General features: G+C 36.3%; 1 protein-coding gene across 1 annotated transcript in view; it reads left to right on the top strand.

Moving 5' to 3' along the window:
• Nucleotides 1-18,666, top strand: part of FBXL13 (F-box and leucine rich repeat protein 13) — an 82,933-nt gene that overhangs the window by 47,731 nt on the left and 16,536 nt on the right. Inside the window, exons 13-18 of the mRNA XM_030480962.1 lie at nt 5,660-5,758; nt 6,362-6,479; nt 6,626-6,788; nt 9,560-9,679; nt 10,891-11,017; nt 18,483-18,566. Of these exons, the coding sequence (XP_030336822.1) occupies nt 5,660-5,758; nt 6,362-6,479; nt 6,626-6,788; nt 9,560-9,679; nt 10,891-11,017; nt 18,483-18,566 (711 nt within the window). The remainder of the gene's footprint in view (nt 1-5,659; nt 5,759-6,361; nt 6,480-6,625; nt 6,789-9,559; nt 9,680-10,890; nt 11,018-18,482; nt 18,567-18,666) is intronic.

The following is an 18,666-nucleotide window of genomic DNA, read 5'->3' as shown; positions in this document are numbered from 1 at the left end:
AGTTTTTCCTTTGACTGTTATATTAATACGTGGTAATAGTACTGGATGAATTGTAGGCATGGGTTTTTTTGCATAAAATCTCAGTAATTGAGGTTGTGTTGTTGTGACATGGGTGGTAACTATTTTCATTAAGAAGTTTCAAGATATTTTCATAAACATACTGAGATTCTCTTGTGTCCTGCATAAAAGGTGTTCTGCTACACCTTCGTATTCTCAGAGAATTACCTAAAAAGCATAAGATTTCTTCGTCCTGCTTCTGAAGCTGAACAGTGTAAGTGGAGAATTTTCTGCTATTAGACAAAAAAAAAAAAGGGAAGACAGAAGGGTATAAAGCAATTGCATGTATTTACTGACATTTTAGATTGAAATTATGTAACTAGAACAGTTTGGTGGGAGATATTTTCAGTTAAATAGAAACATGGAGATTTTAAAAGAAATTTTCTTTATTTTTGTTGCCAGCATCTATGGCTGGTTTTCAGACTGGAACTATTCTGGCCTGAAATGTGTTTGAACAGTCTATCAATTGCTGTATTTTACAACAGCTGGATAATAGATCACAAGCCATCGGGAAAAGTAAATTTGACTCTTTCATTTCTTGACATCCTTCAGTGTTTGTGGGATGTCAGAGAAGCTATTGGGAAACATGTAGGCTTCACCAGTTTTCACCATCTGAGTTCCTTCTGCTCTGGCTTCATTGGGGTAATTCTCATTTGGGCAGCTACTGGCAAATTCTGACTTCTTCAGATGTATCAAGCAGCAAAAAGAAATCATACAATACCAGGTTGGAAGATCCAAGATCATCTGGTCCAACCTTTCTTGGAAAAGCATGACCTAAACAAGATGTCCCAACACCCTGTCCAGCCAAATCTTTAAAGTGTCCAACCTCGGGGAGTCCACCGCTTCCCTGGGGAGATTATTCCAATGACTGATTGTTCTCACTGGGAAGAATTTTCCTTGTGTCCATTCAAATCTCCCCAGGAGTAACTTGTGCCCATTTCCCCTTGTCTTTTCCATGTGGCTCCTCGTAAAAAGGGAGCCTCCATCAGCTTTTGTAGCCACCTTTTCAATACTGGAACATGGTGATAAGGTCTCCCCTGAGCGTTCTTTTCTGAAGGCTGAGCAAACCCACCTCTCTCAGCCTTTCCTCATATGGCAGGCTTCCCAGTCCTCGGATCATCTTTGTGTCCCTTCTCTGGACCCCCTCCAGCCTGTCCACATCTTTTTTGCATAGAGGAGACCGAAACTGAACACAGTATTCCAGGTGTGGCTTGGCAAGCACTGAGTGGGACAGTGACTTCTTTATCCCTGCTGGTGTTGCCTTTGTTGATATAACCCAGCATCGAGCTGTCTTTCTTAAAAAGGGGCCATCATTTGGGGAGAAACTGTGAGCCACGTTCTTCATTTATTGAAGAAGACTAATTGTTTACATTTCCTGAGTCAAACTTGTGTAACTGAAGACAACTTTAAGTCACACATGGAGTATTCTATATTTTTAGAAATATGCTAATTTAGGAGTAGGTTAACATAAGCTTTTTTTTGGACAGTGGAAAATTAGGAGAAAAATAACATGTGGAGGCAAACCATCAATGTAATGTGCCAAACATCTGAAAGGATGTCATGATTTGTTTTATCATTCTTGACAAACACAAAACAGAAAAATAAGATAGCTCCTTGTGCACCACAAGAACACTTCCTCAATTCTGAACATCGAATTTCAAGTCTCTGCACTCACAGTGCATTGACAGTACTAGAATCATAGCAGAGTGTTTCTTCAAAATCTCTTCTGCGCTGCAGATAGCACTGTGCCTTCCAGGGTGGATTCCAAAAATACAATTGATTCAAAGGGAGAAAGAAGGAATTTTAAAGCAGTACTGTATGTGTAGAAAGTAAAAATTCTGTCTGTTCCCATTCTTTGGAATTAAGAAACTATAAAAAGATGAAATTATATTAGTTTTGACATTCTTAGAAGCATTTCATTATTTCACAACATTTATTGTCTAATGGGGACAAATTTTTAGCTGTAGTTTGCTCCATGTTTGTTTTGATGTACTTTCATTTCAGATCACAGTATACTAGCATACAGTTAAGAAAAAAACCCAAATCAGTCATTTACTTATTACACTGAAAACTCATTGCAGACAAGGAGTGATATTTTACGTATGATCATTGCACTGACTTCTTATCCTGCTCATGCAAGAAAAATAATACATTTATAAAATGATCTTACTGAGTCATGAAGGAAAAGTCTGTTTTGCAGAATTTTGTAGGATTGAAGACTCATAATAACCTTCAAAACATCCTGCCTCATGACTGGCTTGAAGAAAGAGGTTTAAGTGGGATTTTAGCTAATGCAGTATTAAATTAAATTCCATATATATCCTAACATTGATTCTTGGGTCAAGCCATTCAGTCTTGAGGCAATCTATTAAACACTGAAATTCCAAGTGAGTTGGGAAAGCAATTGTTTACTAAAATGTGCAAAAGATGTAATATTTATTCACCTTATCTTCAAAAATGACTAAAGTTTCATAGATAACCCATAGGGGCTTTAGAAAAGAAATTCAAGATTAAGATTTTATTGTTCTAGGAATAAAGCAAAATAAGACAAATACATATGTTATTGCAGCAGCATCTAAATGTTGACTAATTCAATTGAATCTTATCTGAACACACGTTTTGCACTGAAACTTTCTCAACCTGATGCCTGAGATCTATTTTCCAGCTTTAAGTTAAAAACCAGTTCAAGAGAAAATAAATTTGAAACCATCTGTGCAGGGATATTATTAGTCGCTTCAGTGTAATTGGTTTTGGCTTGCATGGAGGAAAACACTGAATTGCTGCTATTTGTGGTATCAGATGGCTATGTTAAGCAAACAGTGTTTTTCCAGGCAAAGAAATTAAAAGTCCTTTAGACTGCAGTAACATTGTGCAATCATTCCTGCATTCCAGAAACAGATTCTACTTCTGTCCCTCAGCATTGTTGAGTTTGATCTGATTATCTGCTGCCTACTATCTATCCTTTCAAGAATGGGTATTTCACTTAATTTTAGGCATCTATCATAAGGTAGTGCCTAGAAACTTACCTTGATTTATCTATATAACAATTAGAGAGGGAGAGAGTTCCCTGGAGGTGATCAAACTTTTTCAGGTCTGACCTGTCCTGGGATATTTCTTGCCCTTTGCTATAGAGAGATCCCAGGTTTCATAATTGTCTAATATAGACACCTCAGTTATATTCCTAATCTCAATGGAGTAAACAAAGGCTTTAGTGTTTGCAGTCTATTTTTTAAATCACCATCGGTATTATTGGCACCTTTTTGACTCAGCATTTTTCCTTCCCAGTTCCCTGATTTTAAAGTCTTCAAAACTGTGGATCCTCTTCTATAATTATATACATATAGTATCAGAACAAGCTCTTGATTCTGCATTTAGATTTTTTCAGTGACATTTTTAAAATCTTGGCCAAAGCAACAAGTAATGTAATATAATCAAGATCCCTCGTTTAACTGTATTTGCATCTGAATTTTACGTACCTAGACATGAGAGATATTGTATTCCTACACTCTGTATCTTAACTGTGATCATCAGATTAGATAGGTACTCTTAACGATGTGTTCATGGTAAAAAATTTAAACTCCAAGAACAACTGGCAGCATTAAATCCCATACTTTCCTTCGATTAGCAGTCATAGGAGTAAGTTTCAGTTGGTTACAATTGATGCATGCATTTGAACTGAGTCTTACAAAATCTCTTCAGTTTGAACAAGCTCAATATGACATTTTCTGGAGTATCTCAACTTTTGAGTGACTATTCCTTAGGAGCAGAGTTACTCTTTTTCTTAATAGCAACTCTGTTCAGCAGTTACAAAGGGAAATCCTACTGTCACAACAGCTAAAGCATACTCAAACTGCTTAACAAACTGTGGCTGATTTTTGAGAAGAGTGAAAACCCCAGTCTTCGTTTGAAAAGGCATCATGTTCAGATTATAATGAACAGTGTTATTACCATGTATTACAACAAACTGTATGATGTAACTACCCTCTCTTCTCTTGGGAATGGTTTACTCTCTGTAGTATATGGAACAAGAACAAAACTCAATTACCAGAAATTCACCTCTCAAACTGAAATTTGTAGGGAGTGATTTTTTTCACTTTGACATATTAAACTACTTGGTGCATGTTGTAGAAATGCACTGTCTTCTGTTGTTGAGCTGCTTGAGAGCCAACAATGAGGAGGCCTGTTGGAGGGTTAGGCAAACTCTTACTTGAATGAATTAGTCATGCCATGTTAAAGCGATTAGTGCTTCTTGACCAGCAGAGAATGGAGATTGTCCAGTACCTCCCTCAGGCACCTGCTTGCATGATGTTCACAGTTTAAGCTAATCCCTGCCATGCATACTGGAGGTTTTGGCCTGGGGAAAGTTCAGTTAGTTAGGATTACACTGTCCTACATTACATATACCAATAGGGAGTACAAAACTGTAGAATTTGGACAACTGAATTTCATATTCTTTCCTGAGAACTAGCACCCATCTTTCCATGCCAGTGTTTTACCTGCTGGGGATCACTACCAGCTGAAAAGAGGATTGCCTTCGCCATAGCAGCCCTACACTAGTACTAGATGGTTTGCAATCATTTGAGGTGGGAAAATCCAACCTATCTATGCTGATGGGTGAGATCTGTGCTACCCACATCAACCACATTCCCAAAGTCATGGTGTCCTTTTGTGCAGCAGACTTGTCTCAGTTGGAGGGGATGTTAGAGGCTGGAGTGCACCAACGGGCTCTACATACTCTGACCTCCTTGTGGTTACAAGATGGTTATCTTTCTGTGTAATCCTTTTCTGCAACCTTCCCTCCTGTCTCCCAAGATTTTGCTCTTTTTGCTTCAGTTCTTTGTTACAATATAGCTGTTTTCAGAGGAGCCTGATCCAGGGTTATACAGCTGTACCACATCAGACCTGACCTTGAGCGTAGGCAGCTGACAGAGGGTAGTTGTTGGGTTTTACATCATCATGTAAAATTACCTGTAAAATACTCCTTATAGTTATTTTGATGGAAGGGTTTTCACTTTGTCATTTTGCAGGCTGTTACGGACCCGCTGTAGGTAAAATACTCATGATACACTTGTCCTGAGCTTAAAAGATGTTGGACTATGTCTTATTTGCATCCACGGTGCTAACAGTGCCAGTGTGTGTCGTGAGCCACACCATGTTCTGCCCATCTGGACGTGAGATCTGCACAAACACTTCAAGCCTAAGAACACATTTGACAGACATATAGCCAGTTCCCCTCTAGTGCTGACACTCCCCTGCACAAGGGAAAAAGTGCAAAGAGTGCCACAATGTCCTATGAAGGAGGGCCAAGACATTTAATATAAAATATTTAAAACAAGTTATAAAGAAAGGCCACTCCAGCCTGAAAATAAAAAGCAAACCATCTGAATTTAACATGCATTTTACTATGGATCTGGAAAAAAACAGTGGAGATATTTTACTACATTCCAGCCTTGCTTCAAACCTGATTTGAGCATCTGCCATTTTCCCTCATAAAGTTGGGAAAACAAATGTAGAAGGACGTGACAATGACATTCGTTGCCACTCCCATAAATGGTGTTGACTGTAGGCTTGCTAAGACGTAACTCTTTCATTTCTTACTTAGATTTCAGTTGATGGCTTCAGAAATATTGCCAGTGGCTGCACTGGGATTCAGAATTTGCTGATCAACCAAATGCCAACTCTTACAGACAGATGTATTCAAGTAAGAAATTGAAAATAAATCAGGACTTTGGGAAACTTTCTGATGTTGGAACTGGGTTATCCTCACCACTGACTGTATAGAAAGTTATGCAGATAGATACAATTTAAGATGAAAATTTTTAAAACTGTTACCTAAATGTGTTTATCTTGCTCACTTGCAATCACTTTCAGAAAATTACAGTTATTTCATCTTCTTTTGCTACTTAGGTATGGCTGAATTATGGTCTTCCAGTTTTTCAGCTTTTTCAGCGTTAAAGCAAATACAATATACGGGAACAGCATTCTGCTACTGATTTTGCCCATCAAAAAGATTTTTCAGGCTTCTGCAAAAAAGATTGTTAACTAGATCACTGTCTCAGGTGTCTGCCATACTTCATGTCTCCAGTTACTTAACTTCTTTTCCTTGTGTTCCCAAACATAATAAATATATGGAGAGTTTCAGTAATTTATATACTGCTCACTGCCTAAAGTTATTGTTAAAATGGGTTGTAACTATTTGTCTGAAATTGTAACATTTGGTATTATATGCAGAATATTTGCTCATCTTTTGTTACGTGCCAGCATAGGTGTATGAGTATTTTATTTCACCTTTTCCCCTTTAAAGGCTCTGGTTGAAAAATGCCATCAGATAATGTCTGTTGTCTTTCTTGACTCTCCACATCTTTCTGATACAACTTTTAAAGCCCTTGCTGAATGCAAACTGCTCAAGGTCAGCATTGAAGGTTAGTATAATAATCCACACAAGTATTAGGATGATGCATTTTTAAAATTCATCCAGATAATTTGAAATACGTTTGTTAGTGAGTATTTGGATGAGACCATTAATGTATATCAGATGTGTAACTTACATTTTCATATATTACAACAGGGAATAACCAAATTACTGATTTAAGTTGCAAGTTCATGGGTAAATGCTGCCCATACATCAGGCACATTCATATGGCTGATTGCCAGAAAATTACAGATGCTGGTCTTCAGATGATTTCACCACTGAAGCATATTCTTGTACTGAATGTAGCAGACTGCATAAGGTACAGTATCACATCCAGATCTCTGTGAACGACTGCAAAGGAATTTTAGTAAAGTTAATTATGCTCATAATAAGTCCTGTTAACACATCTTTCAGTTTAAAAAATAACTTATTAGAATTTTAACACGTGTATCTTAATAGTTAAAAAAATATTTTCTACAAGTAGTTTTTTCCCTGTATCATGTTTTCAAAAATCCATTCATTACTCCAGCTCAAGGAACAAAATTTACTGTAGATATAATATTACTCAATAGCCATGCCATATTTTAGTGCTGGAATGTGGCTATGAAGATGAAAATCATAATGAAAGACAATTCCAATGCCACAACTCTATTCAAATTTGGATATTGTTTAATTTTGTGAATATCAAAATATTACTTGGTAAAGTACTAAGATATAAACAAAACTGCCAATTTTTTACAATTTACATCATTGTAAATTGTGTTGTAGAGGAAGGATGTATTGTATATGAAGACTTCCACTTCAGCTGTGTCATGTATCAGTAGAAACAAAGACAAATGGTAGGGCAGCTGGACGCTTGTTCCCTGTCAGTGGCACGGTGATGGAGTCAAGGGTGAGAGGGAACACTGAAGGCAAAACCTCCAAACATTTCAAAATCAACAGACTTATAAAATGATACAAAGAAGCAGAATCGCAGCTTATCTTAAAATTTCTGCTGCCATATGAAGTTTTAGATTCTGCTCCAATGTGTAGCTAAAGCACTTTTTGTGACTGTTGGTGCTGTGCCTGTAGAAAAATCTGATAACATTGCGTGTAGATGTGCTGAGAAGTGCTGGAGTAATACCATGACATCATGTTGGTGGTTCAGCTGGGCAGATGGGACAGCTGCCTGCATTTTCTGGTTTAACATTTAGAAGTCTGGATTTTCCAGCCTGTTAGCCAAATCTTAGGCTGTGAGTGTGTTTGCACATGTCTACTGTCTCTACTGCTAAAGAATTCCTGAATTACCTTAACAAAACGTTTTAAGCAGTTGTAAAGCTATTGTAAAACTCTCTACTTCTATTACTGCTTTGCAGATGCTTGTGAAAGTTTCCGCATTCACAAAACTATAGATTGTAGCACATCTAAACTTGGGTGGTGGGCCAAATGCACACCAAAGCCACTCTATCAGTCCCCTCCTCAGCTGGACAGGGGAGAGAAAATACGACAATAGGCGCATGGGTCAAGATAAGGGCTGGGAGAAGTCACTCACCATTTTCTTTCACAGGCAAACGAGATGTGACTTGTGGAAATGAATTTATCACCAATCAAATCAGAGGAGGATAATGAGAAATAAAACCTAAATCTTAAAACACCTTCTCACAACCCTTCCTTCTTCCTGGGCTCAACTTTACTCCGAAATTGTCTACTTCCTCCCCACCAGCAGTGCAGGGGGACAGGGAATGGGGATTGTGGTCAGTTCATCACACATTGTCTCTGCTGCTCCTTCCTCCTCAGGGGAGGACTCCTCACACTCTTCTCCTGCTCCAGTGTGGGGTCCCTTCCATGGAAGACAGTCCTCCATGGAATTCTCCAACATGAGTCTTTCCCATAGGCTGCAGTTCTTCACGAACTGCTCCAGCGTGGGCCCCTTTCACTAGAGAAACTTAGTGTGTGTATTCACAGCACAATTATTTAGAAAGTTATAATGTGATAATTTGAGCCCTCAAGCCCAGCGTGGTTACAGAATATCTTAATTTTTTTTTTAAATTAAGTTGACTGTATTGCCAGGCTCTGCACTCCTTATAGACTTCAGACAAATTAATTATTCTGAAGCTATATTTCTTAAGTTTATCTATCTTGAACGTAAAACAACTGCACTGTGAAATAACACCAAAACTACGATTAATTAATGCAGTGATTAACACTTTATGAATGATAGCTTCATCTGTAGCTTGTTGTCACACGATGAGGCTCTGTTCAGGTTATCATTTTATTAGGAGTGCTATTCTTTAGCCATATGCTTCTGGGACTTTGGGATTTGCAGTGATTCTTTGTGCTGCAACAAACTATACAAGCCAAAATCTGATTCTGTCCTACAGAATTCTGGGATTAACTTTTTATTCATCAGGGAACACAGAAGAAATACTGGAAATGCATTGAGAAGCTAAGTGTACAGTAATGTTAAACATGCCAGGGATATGAACTGAATTGAAACGCCCAAGTTGTCATCAGTTCTCCAACCCTCTCAACTTGGCTGAAAGATTTTCTATATCTACTTAATTTGTATAGCCTTTGTGTATATTAAAAGTTAGCTGTGTATGAGATATGCAGTTAAGTGAAACTCAGGTTAATTCTTCACTTCTGTGTACAAAACAGCTACTACATGCACACATACACTATCTATGACTTTTGCTTCTGTGCTAGAAGGTATATTTTCCTTTAAATTAATCCAGTTCCTTAAATTAACAAAGATATTAATGCAAATATTACTCTGAAATGTCTAAACAGGTTCTGATACTCTCTAGATATGTTTTCCAAACTCTGTCTTTTGGAGTGCTATCATATCTGAGTGTTGGAACTAATGGAAGTTCTCTTAATCTCCAACAGAGTTTTTTCAGAAAGTTCTGGTTTTCAGCAGTTCCAAAAACTGCTTCTTTCTAATCAAGCCATTAATTATTCTGACTCTTTTTGGGGTTCAAAAGTCCCTTTAAAGAATACCATTATTAATTTCTGCTTATCTACAATTTAGGTTGCTGAATGCAACTTGTATATTGACTTGTACGGAGTAGGAAAAATACGTTACAAATATTGTCTACATTTCTCTTTTAGAATCAGTGATGAGGGTGTAATGCCATTTGTACAAGGTTCTTCAGGAGCTAAGCTAAGAGAGCTGAATTTGACTAGTTGTATTCATGTCACTGATGCTTCTGTCAGAGAAATAGCACAAAGGTAACATAGTCCAGTACAGTATTTTTCTAGTGTAATAGAATTGCAGTATGTTTCTAATATTCTTAGTATGCAGTATATTTCTAATGTTCTAATGTTTCAAAAGTTCTTAATATGTTATTAAATGGGTAAAATTATACAACCAATTGTATATAGAAAATTGTACTAGATAAATTATTAATCCATTTTGGCATCTCTTAAAAATGATCCATTATATAGAGGGGAATTGATCAATATAAGTATGGAAACCTGATAAGACTTAATTTTAGGGCGGGGGGAAAAGTGCTTAAATGATGGTTGACAGTGACAAAACTGCATTAAAAGATTACTATGTATAAGTCATATTTCATAAACTCAAAAATACTCATGTCTGCAGCAACAAAAAGCACTCTATTGCTGCACCTCTTCAATTCCAGTTCCTCAGAAAGAGTGTTGGTATTGGCAATCAAAAGATAATTTGTAAATCTCTGGAGACGATTGGAGTCAGTTATTCCACTCCTTTCTAGATCTCTCAGCAGGCCCCTGTTTATGTTTTCATAACAGTACTTGTGAATAATCACAGCATGCTTGCTGGTTAGCCAGGGAATGCCTTCTCTGGTTTAATGATGGAGTGTTACCCCTTAGACTCTGAGCATAGATACAGTACTTGAGGACTCAGATTTCTTAGGTGTTCAGGTTTGGTAATGGGAAGATACAGTTTACAGTGCTTAATTGCACAGTAAAATTCAGTTTTCCATGTATGGTCAGTGAGTGCTGATTTGCAGAACCTGGCACTGTCTTTTCTTGATGTGTACCATTATTTGCACTGCTGTAACTGGGTGTGGGTACAGCCATAAGGTCATGAAATCGGTCATTGCAGTGAGCTATTAAGTTCCTTTGCTAGATATTAGAGATTTGGAGATGGGGGGAAAATCAAGCATCAAACTAATTTTAAAAATATTTTTGTGAAATACAGCTCTTTGATTTCTGTAGTTTGATTTAATTTGGTTGCTGTTCATGATTTGAAACATTTGTGCATTATGAGTGGATCCTTGGAGGTGCCTATGTAAGTTAGGTATCAGAAGTTTAGAGACTTATTTTCACAGGCACCCTGGGAAAAAACTTAGCAAGGGTTATTACAAAAATGTACTTGCTATACTACATTTCTGTGACAAAAGCAGAAAGCTTTTGTTTCTTTACAAAAGCTAACAGTTCTGTTTCTTTATTTAATTTAGATGTCATGAATTGACCTACCTAAATCTGTGTCACTGTGAAAATGTGACTGATGCTGGAATTGAAGCCTTGGGAAATATATCATCATTGATATCCCTTGATATCTCTGGAACCAGAATCTCAGATACGGTATATGTATGATTAAAGAATGAAGAATGTGTTTACTGTTTATTTAGGCTTCCTGAAAAAAAAAGAAGCAATAAAAATCCATTCAAAAACCTGTATGGATATGAAGCAGTGTCATTAAAAAGTGTGTTTGTTAGAAACAAGTATAGTACAGTATTAACCCAGGTATACGCAGTAACAAATAAAAGGTAATTCTTAAGTTGGACAATTCTGACATTTGAAAGAGGGAATCGGAAGCTGTCAGAGGAAGTTTGGCTGCTGTGAAGCTAATCTGAAAAGAATTAGCAGATTATTAAAGAGATTTTTTTTGCTCTGGGGTGATTAGGCCTGAGAAAAACTGGGGGAAAAAAATGTTTTTAACATTTAAATTTGTAAGAATTGTGTTTTCCATTAACTAGATTTTATGGTGAAAACTCCTGAATGTTTGCTGTAGCAGAGGCACTGCTCTACACTGTGGTCTAGAAAATAATTGCTAGTGAAAGAATTACTAACAAGGTATCTTCAATGTGTCAAGTTGAAAACACTCTGGAAAGCAAAATAGTAAGTGTGGGAGCCAGGTTAAACATCACAGACCTCCACATTAGATGTTCTTGGCAGGTCCTGCCTTGTGTGCAGGGTTCAGAGCCAGTTCTGCTCTTTCCTTTACTTTTGGGGCAAACACTTCACTGAACACAGAAACATAGGAGAAACCTCATGAAGAAAACTTACCATAGACGCTATTCACTCAGACACTATTCAAACACATTTCTGACCAAGAACTTTATTATTTGGCTCTAATACAGAGTTTGTGCTCTGTGCAAAAGTAATTAAAATGCCTGTATCTTTTGGGAGGCCTGAAAATAAAAACAAAAATTAATTTTAATAAAGAGGGTTGGGAAATCCAAGACTTCATGAAATTGTGATAATTTAGAATAATCATAGAATTGTATCTGAATGAAATTCGGATATAATTTCAGTGCCTTGAATTACAGTGTTTCAATGTAAATGTTTTCTTTCTCCTTGCCTGCCACAACTAGTCTTTTAAAGTGCTGTGTTGCTTCTTACTCTAGTTTTCACATAGCACAACTCATGACCTCGGCAATAAGCCAAGCTGTTTTGCTTATACTGCATTTCTGAGGCTTTCAGCTTTCTCTCTCCCACAAGACAGATAAATTATGCCGGAAACTGTCCTTTTATCCATTTTTCGTAATTTCTGTTCTGATTGCTAGTACTAGCTACAAAACTGTTATGGATTTTGCTGTGTTTAGGTATATAACATTCATGCATATATAATAAACACATTTTCTAATCTTAAATTACCAAGTTGATAAAAGGAAATCTAGCAATCTGCTTTGTAACAAGCTACTATTTGTATGCTTTGACCTTATGCATTTTATTAGCATACAGAGGAAGTTGTATTAAGATCTCTTTCAATTTAGACTAAGTAAGTATTGCTTTAAAAATGTAGCAGAGAGCACAATGTTTTATGTGCTGTAATCAGCACCATTACTCTGTGCTCATAAAGAGTGGTAAGGCTCATATGCTTTCCTGCAGCCTGTGCAGTAGATCTCTGTTGCTTTTGCTGTTTTGCTGTTTAGTACGAAAAATGTAGAATGTGCAACATAGATTTGCACCACATAAGAGGATTTTCCTTTCTATTTTTTTCAAATGACAGCAGAATCATTCTGCCCATCACAGCAGAGCAAAATTTACTACAATAAGGTATGACAGACTTAAACAAAATGGAAGGGTTTTCCACTCTCTGTGCCTTCCTTTTCTGTAGTTGAGGCATCATTTGATGCCCAATAAGTGAATGTTCATGTTGCAATCTTATCTTTCATTCAGGGAATTCGTTGCATTTGGAAGAAATATATTGACTCTTAGAGCTGTCCCTGACAAGACATCCTGTTAATAAAAAAAAAGAAATAAATACAATACCTCATAGACTCATGGTAATTAAAAAATGTAGTGCTAATAAGAAATACATCAAAAGTACCTCTCATGTTTGAAGAAGTTTTTTATTCTTGTCCTGAGTCTACTCCTCAACAAAAAGGCTAGAAATTGAATAAAAATAATCATTGCATATATTCAGATTTCGGTATGGTGTAGAAAGTTATGCATTTTACACAGAAAGAAAATGCCTAGGCAAACTTCTAATCACAAGCTAGAATAAGGCAAGTAATGCATCACGTTTAAGTTGTATGTGTGTTTAAGTGTCTTGCTAAATAAGTCAAAGACCATTCATTAACAAAACCCGGTATCATCCAATGGAGAGGATGTCAACTTCATGCATATGAGAAACCAGTGTCATACTGCAGAACTTACTGTTCTGTTCTCATCATAAGACTTCGACTATATTGCTCTTACTTTCATAAAATATAGAACATTAACTAAAACCTCCCCATAATTACATTTTAATTATTATTCACTCAGTTCCTTTAGCATTCATCCTTTTACATTTCAGAAAATATTTCCTTCTTTATTAAAAATTGACTTTTTAAAAACAACACACATTTTCAAGTCTGACTAACTTTTTTTCAATAGTAGGAGTGACATTTGTTCTGTTTTTATCATTCCTGAAGTACTAGAAATCGGTTTCTTAGTGTTCTAAACAACTTAAAAGAGACTTAGAAATTAAAAGATTTGCAACCTAGTGACAGCATTTAAAAAATCCACAATGACAGAGCAAAGATGGTGAGTTCTTCGAAAGAACTCACTTTAAATTCTTTGAGAAAATTCCCTTTATTTCTGGCTAGCCTCACACCCCTCATTGTTTTCCCTTGCATTTTGCTCTTCTAAACTTCCCGGAATAGGGATCACAGTGTTTTAAATTTCGAGTATGGTGAACATGTTCATGAATGCATAGATAACGCCATAAGTTATTTTAGGTATCATTGTAAAGTTATTTACAATATATACAAGATGTTTAAGCTTCCATTAGAAAGATGGAAACATTAGCGTTTAGAACCAAAACCTATTTTTCTTTCCTATAAAAGCAGACTCTGGAAATTCCATGAGTTTCCCATGCTTCCATCAGCTTTATTCTCACACTGTCCATATTTTTGTTAAAATACTTTGAACTCTTTCTGATGTCTATATGATACAGCTTTGGCAGCTTAGCTCCAAGGCTGAGAGTCTCAAAGTGTGCAGCTGCCTAGCTTTCCTCATTCCAACACAAGCTGCTGATGCACGTGGCCTGGACCACCCATCTTCTTGGGACATTAAAAAGAAAATTAAGTACAGAAGCATTAGGACATTTGAAGAAAGTGTCTTAAGTCAAACAGGATATAGACAGAAAAGCATAGCAAAGAATAATAGAAGGAATTGTTAAAGAGGCTTTGTTCACTCCCAAGTTATATAAAGTGTCTAGCAACAAAAGTCAGTAGATGCCCTGACATAGGCTCAGGGAAGCTTAATATCACGAGGGAATTATATACAGTGTAATAAGGAGAGAGAAAAAATGGCCTAAAACATAAAAAGTAGGTAGAATACTTAAAAATGTGAAGAACCTCGATACACTTCTGAAATCAAAGATAAAAAGAAATATGAAGTATATAGAGAAATATTCTTTGCTTTTGCATTTTCTTCTGCAATGACTGTCATACATGAAGTTCTCTCTAGTAATAATCTAAGACCTAATTCTCACTTCTGGTTGAAAATGACTCCTCAAGAATTGTTTGTGGCATCGTCAGCTAATCAGGCACAGGTTTTTTTGTGTGCTGTGTGTAGGTACTCTTTAAAGTTGAGGACAACTTCTCATTAGGAACTCTCAAGTAGTGGTTATATAGCTGTATAAGCAGTTAGCTCAACTCTCTTTTCTTATGTGTTTGTACTTAATGATCTTCAGATCCTGGCTGGTCCTGAAGGCCAGGCTTCAACATAAATATTTATTATATTTTAATAATAAAAAACCCAACCCAAAAGTGACATTTTGTCTTTCCACAGTCATCTAGAACAATTTCTTTGCACTCTTAATGGGATTCTGGGTCAACAGTGACTTGAACCATAGCCTGGCTCCACATTTTGGTCTGTTAGAAAATTAGGCCAGGACTGAGGAAGAGCCTTGTAAAGGTTAAGAAAAAAGTATTAGTAAGTCTAACAGATATAACCAGCAACAGACTGCAAATGAATTATTTGCATTTGATTGCCAAAGGAAAAGATGTGACAAATCACACACATTCCCAAGGCAGGGAAAAGGAAATGTTAAAGTATGTTAAAGTGGGCTCCAAATTCAGATGTTAGCACTCCAGTTTGCTTGTGGGGATAGAGAAAGAGAGAATTTAACCCGGGGCCTTAGAAACTTAATTCTGCATAAGGACAGGAAATATTAACACAGAGGATCTTTACAATCAATGCCAGATATGCTAACACCTTGAGTCCCAATGCAAATCGGTAGGAATTAAAGGTACTTAGCAATGTTGAAAATTGGTCTCAGTGTTTTTATAGGACATTTCATTACAGTGGAAGCCCTGTTGTCTGGAGTTAGAGTCAAGAAACATTGGCATCTGTATTTCAGAAGTTATGATCTGGTCCAACTGCAAATGGTGTTAGGTACAGAAAATAGTTTTTATGGCATGCATTGGACACAAAGTCATCTAGGGGGATTTCTGCCATACAAAAATGTCTTACAGTTTCTGTAAACAGATCTGACCCACCTTTTTTTTTGCTCAGGTATCAGAAACAGTATAGCTACGTTTGCTTAAGGACTTAACCATTGTCTAGAAAGTTTTTGCTATCTGAAACTGAAGTGAACTTCATTCTGCCACATATGTATTGTTATTAGCAAAATGATATTGCATGATAGGAATTACAATCTTCTCTTGTACTGTTTGATCCATGACACGGGTGTCTGACTGTGGCTAATCTGTGAGAAATCTGAGCTTTAGAGGATGAGTCATTTAGTGTTAAATGTCTCAGAAATGGAAGGTGGGAGATACCTCTTAAGAGCTGTCTTCCAAGACTGGAATCACCTTGAGTTCAATCTGTTGGTTTGGAGCATGAACAGGAAGTAACATCTGTATATCTCTAGAACATAAAGATACATTACAGATGCTGACCTTTAAGGTTACGAACATGTGAACAAAAATCTCAGAAGCTGAAAATAGCGTAGCACATGGTTATTGTTAGCCAGACTTGGTACATTCTTTGCAGTCTGCACTTGAAAGGCAGAGACTTGCAGCTTGTAAACATAAAAAATAAAGAGTTGTTCTTTGGTATGCCATAGCCTCAGATGACTTTTGTCTCTAGCAAGTGAAGACCTTCACCACCTGGTACAGTTGATACTCATTTTTGCATCTACAAAAGCCATGGTGGAATAATAATAAATGATGTCCTGCAATTGTTTGTAGGCCTCATGTAATAAAGTAAATGAAACAGAACAAAAATGTAAAAATTGCTTGAAAAAACAAAAAGCTGTTGATGAGGAATAAGGAGTTTCTTTTAAAGTTGTTTTCTAAATAGAAATGGTAATATACATGCTAAGAGATGTAAGACAAAGTCTTCTCTTTCTCCACGGCGACAGAAGATTGATCCAAGATACACAGGGTGATCTCTTTATGTTAAATGAGAAATATGTTTTTGGAGACACATAGAGTGGGTGATCCTAATCTGTATGTTGCATAGTATTTGTTTTGCTAGCATCTATTTCCAGGAGTTTCAATGATATATGATAATATGATATCTTTCAAAAAGTCTGGAGGCTTAGTATAGATGATAAAAGTCTATAAAAGTAGGTCAGTATCCTGGATGGGATACTGATGTTATTTATCACGGAATACTACCATATAAATGATAAATTTATCTATGATAAATCGGGAAGTCTAATAAAACTAGTGATAATTGTCTCCTTTGTATATATGCTAAATACAAAAAGAATAGTTAAAAATTTCATATAGATTAGACTTCCAGTGTAGGGCTTGTTTGAAAACTATTATTTTTGGAAATGTAAGAGTTTCACAGTTTTTCTATGTAATAAGCAGTTCCTAATGACATTCCTTGTCTTCGCTCTTTCCCTTCTCAAATCTGTAATTATTAATGAAATGCCTCCAAGGAGGCCTTGATTTTCATTGAAAAAGAAAAATAGTTGTTCTGTGACTCAATGTCACTCTAGCCACATAAAATGACTTTAAATTAATTCATAGCCGCATTAGTTGTCATGTAGCAAAAAGAAAAATCTTTATAATATTCTTCAGTTTTTCATTACGAACTACGTTAAAGTGGTGCCACTTTTAAACAAAGAAAAATGCAAGAAGAAATTATGTCCATAAGGTCACACCTATCACTATCAGTCTCTGCTGTAAGGAATTCAAGTTCTGACATAAACCCATTTGGGGTTTAAGTACATAACTGTTTTTTTGTCTTGCTCTGGTCAACAAAAATTTGACAGTTGTAGATTTTCATGGAGCTGTTGAAAGTAACGCTCACCACGTAACTGCATCTGCTGGGGAAAATGCAAATGTCTTTGTTTTCAGAAGTAGCCAGGATTGCAAATCTCTTTCATTGTTCCATTTTTGGTTTTATTTATCCTGGGAGATTTCAGGAATTTGCAAAATATGAACTCCAGCCGCACTCTTCCAGCATTATCATTATAGTGTCCACATCTGGGTTCCAGACACTAGTTAGATGTACTTATTTTTGCAAGATATTTCCTCTCTGTGCAGTGCTGTTCACTGCCTAATTGTAGATAATTTATTAACCATATGGACTAAAGTGATAACTTTGTTTTTCAGTAAAGTTTACTTTATCGATATGAAGCACACAGGTATTCTGCTGTGACTATCAAAATACATTCTACAAAATCAGTGTTTAATTCTCAGAGAGTTTAGGATCAGAACATGGACTTGTTTCCTGACATCCAAGCAGTAAAAATCACAAAGCATTTTCAGAGCCTTTTGCACTGCTAAAATAGGAATTTACCAATGTTTTCACCTCCCTATTGTCTTCAATTTGGGGGTTGTTCATGCACGTATGGGAGTGACTGCACCATTTCAGATGTTGTCTTGTGCCATAGCTGTAGCCATAAAGACCTTACTGGTAAGCAAATCATAAAGGCAGCAATTTTAACATATTATTTGGTCATAGCAAATAGTATTTTGTCCTTCCAACAACAAAAAAAAGTGAAAAGGTCTTTCAAGCCCAAATTTTGGAGGAGATCTGTAAACATATTTTCCTTTATGAGAGTCCTGGTCTGTGTCCTGTAGAAATATTTCACACCCTGCTACTCTTCTTCAGTTTTTCTTTCTGTACAGGTAGGAAAATCTATTTTTTGCTTTCTCAAATGAATTCTTTCTGCAAAGAATTCGAAAACCTTGCATATACTTCAAGCAAAAATCAGAGGATAAACTATACGCATTCTGCTGAAGACAATGTCTTAAAAAGTGCTGTAATTCTTAGAAGCTTTAATATACAGGCATTGGATATTATTGTAAAATGTAATTACATATAATTGCACATATTGATTTTCAAGATTATTTTTTCTGAATTTTTTTAGGGTTTGAGGGCTCTTGGCTGCCATGGAAAAATAAAGGAACTTTCTATATCAGAATGCAAAAACATCAGTGATACTGGGATTCAGGTAAAACTTCACCTTTTCTCTTGGTGTTTCCTGGAAGCCTCTCTATTTCTTATAATTAACCGTGTCCAAAACTGATCTTGTTTCATCATTCATTCTTTGT

Source organism: Strigops habroptila, chromosome 3 (assembly GCF_004027225.2).
Source record: "Strigops habroptila isolate Jane chromosome 3, bStrHab1.2.pri, whole genome shotgun sequence".
Lineage (NCBI taxonomy): Eukaryota > Metazoa > Chordata > Aves > Psittaciformes > Psittacidae > Strigops > Strigops habroptila.
Note: the sequence above shows the minus strand (reverse complement) of the source record. Positions and strands in the feature narration are given on the sequence as shown.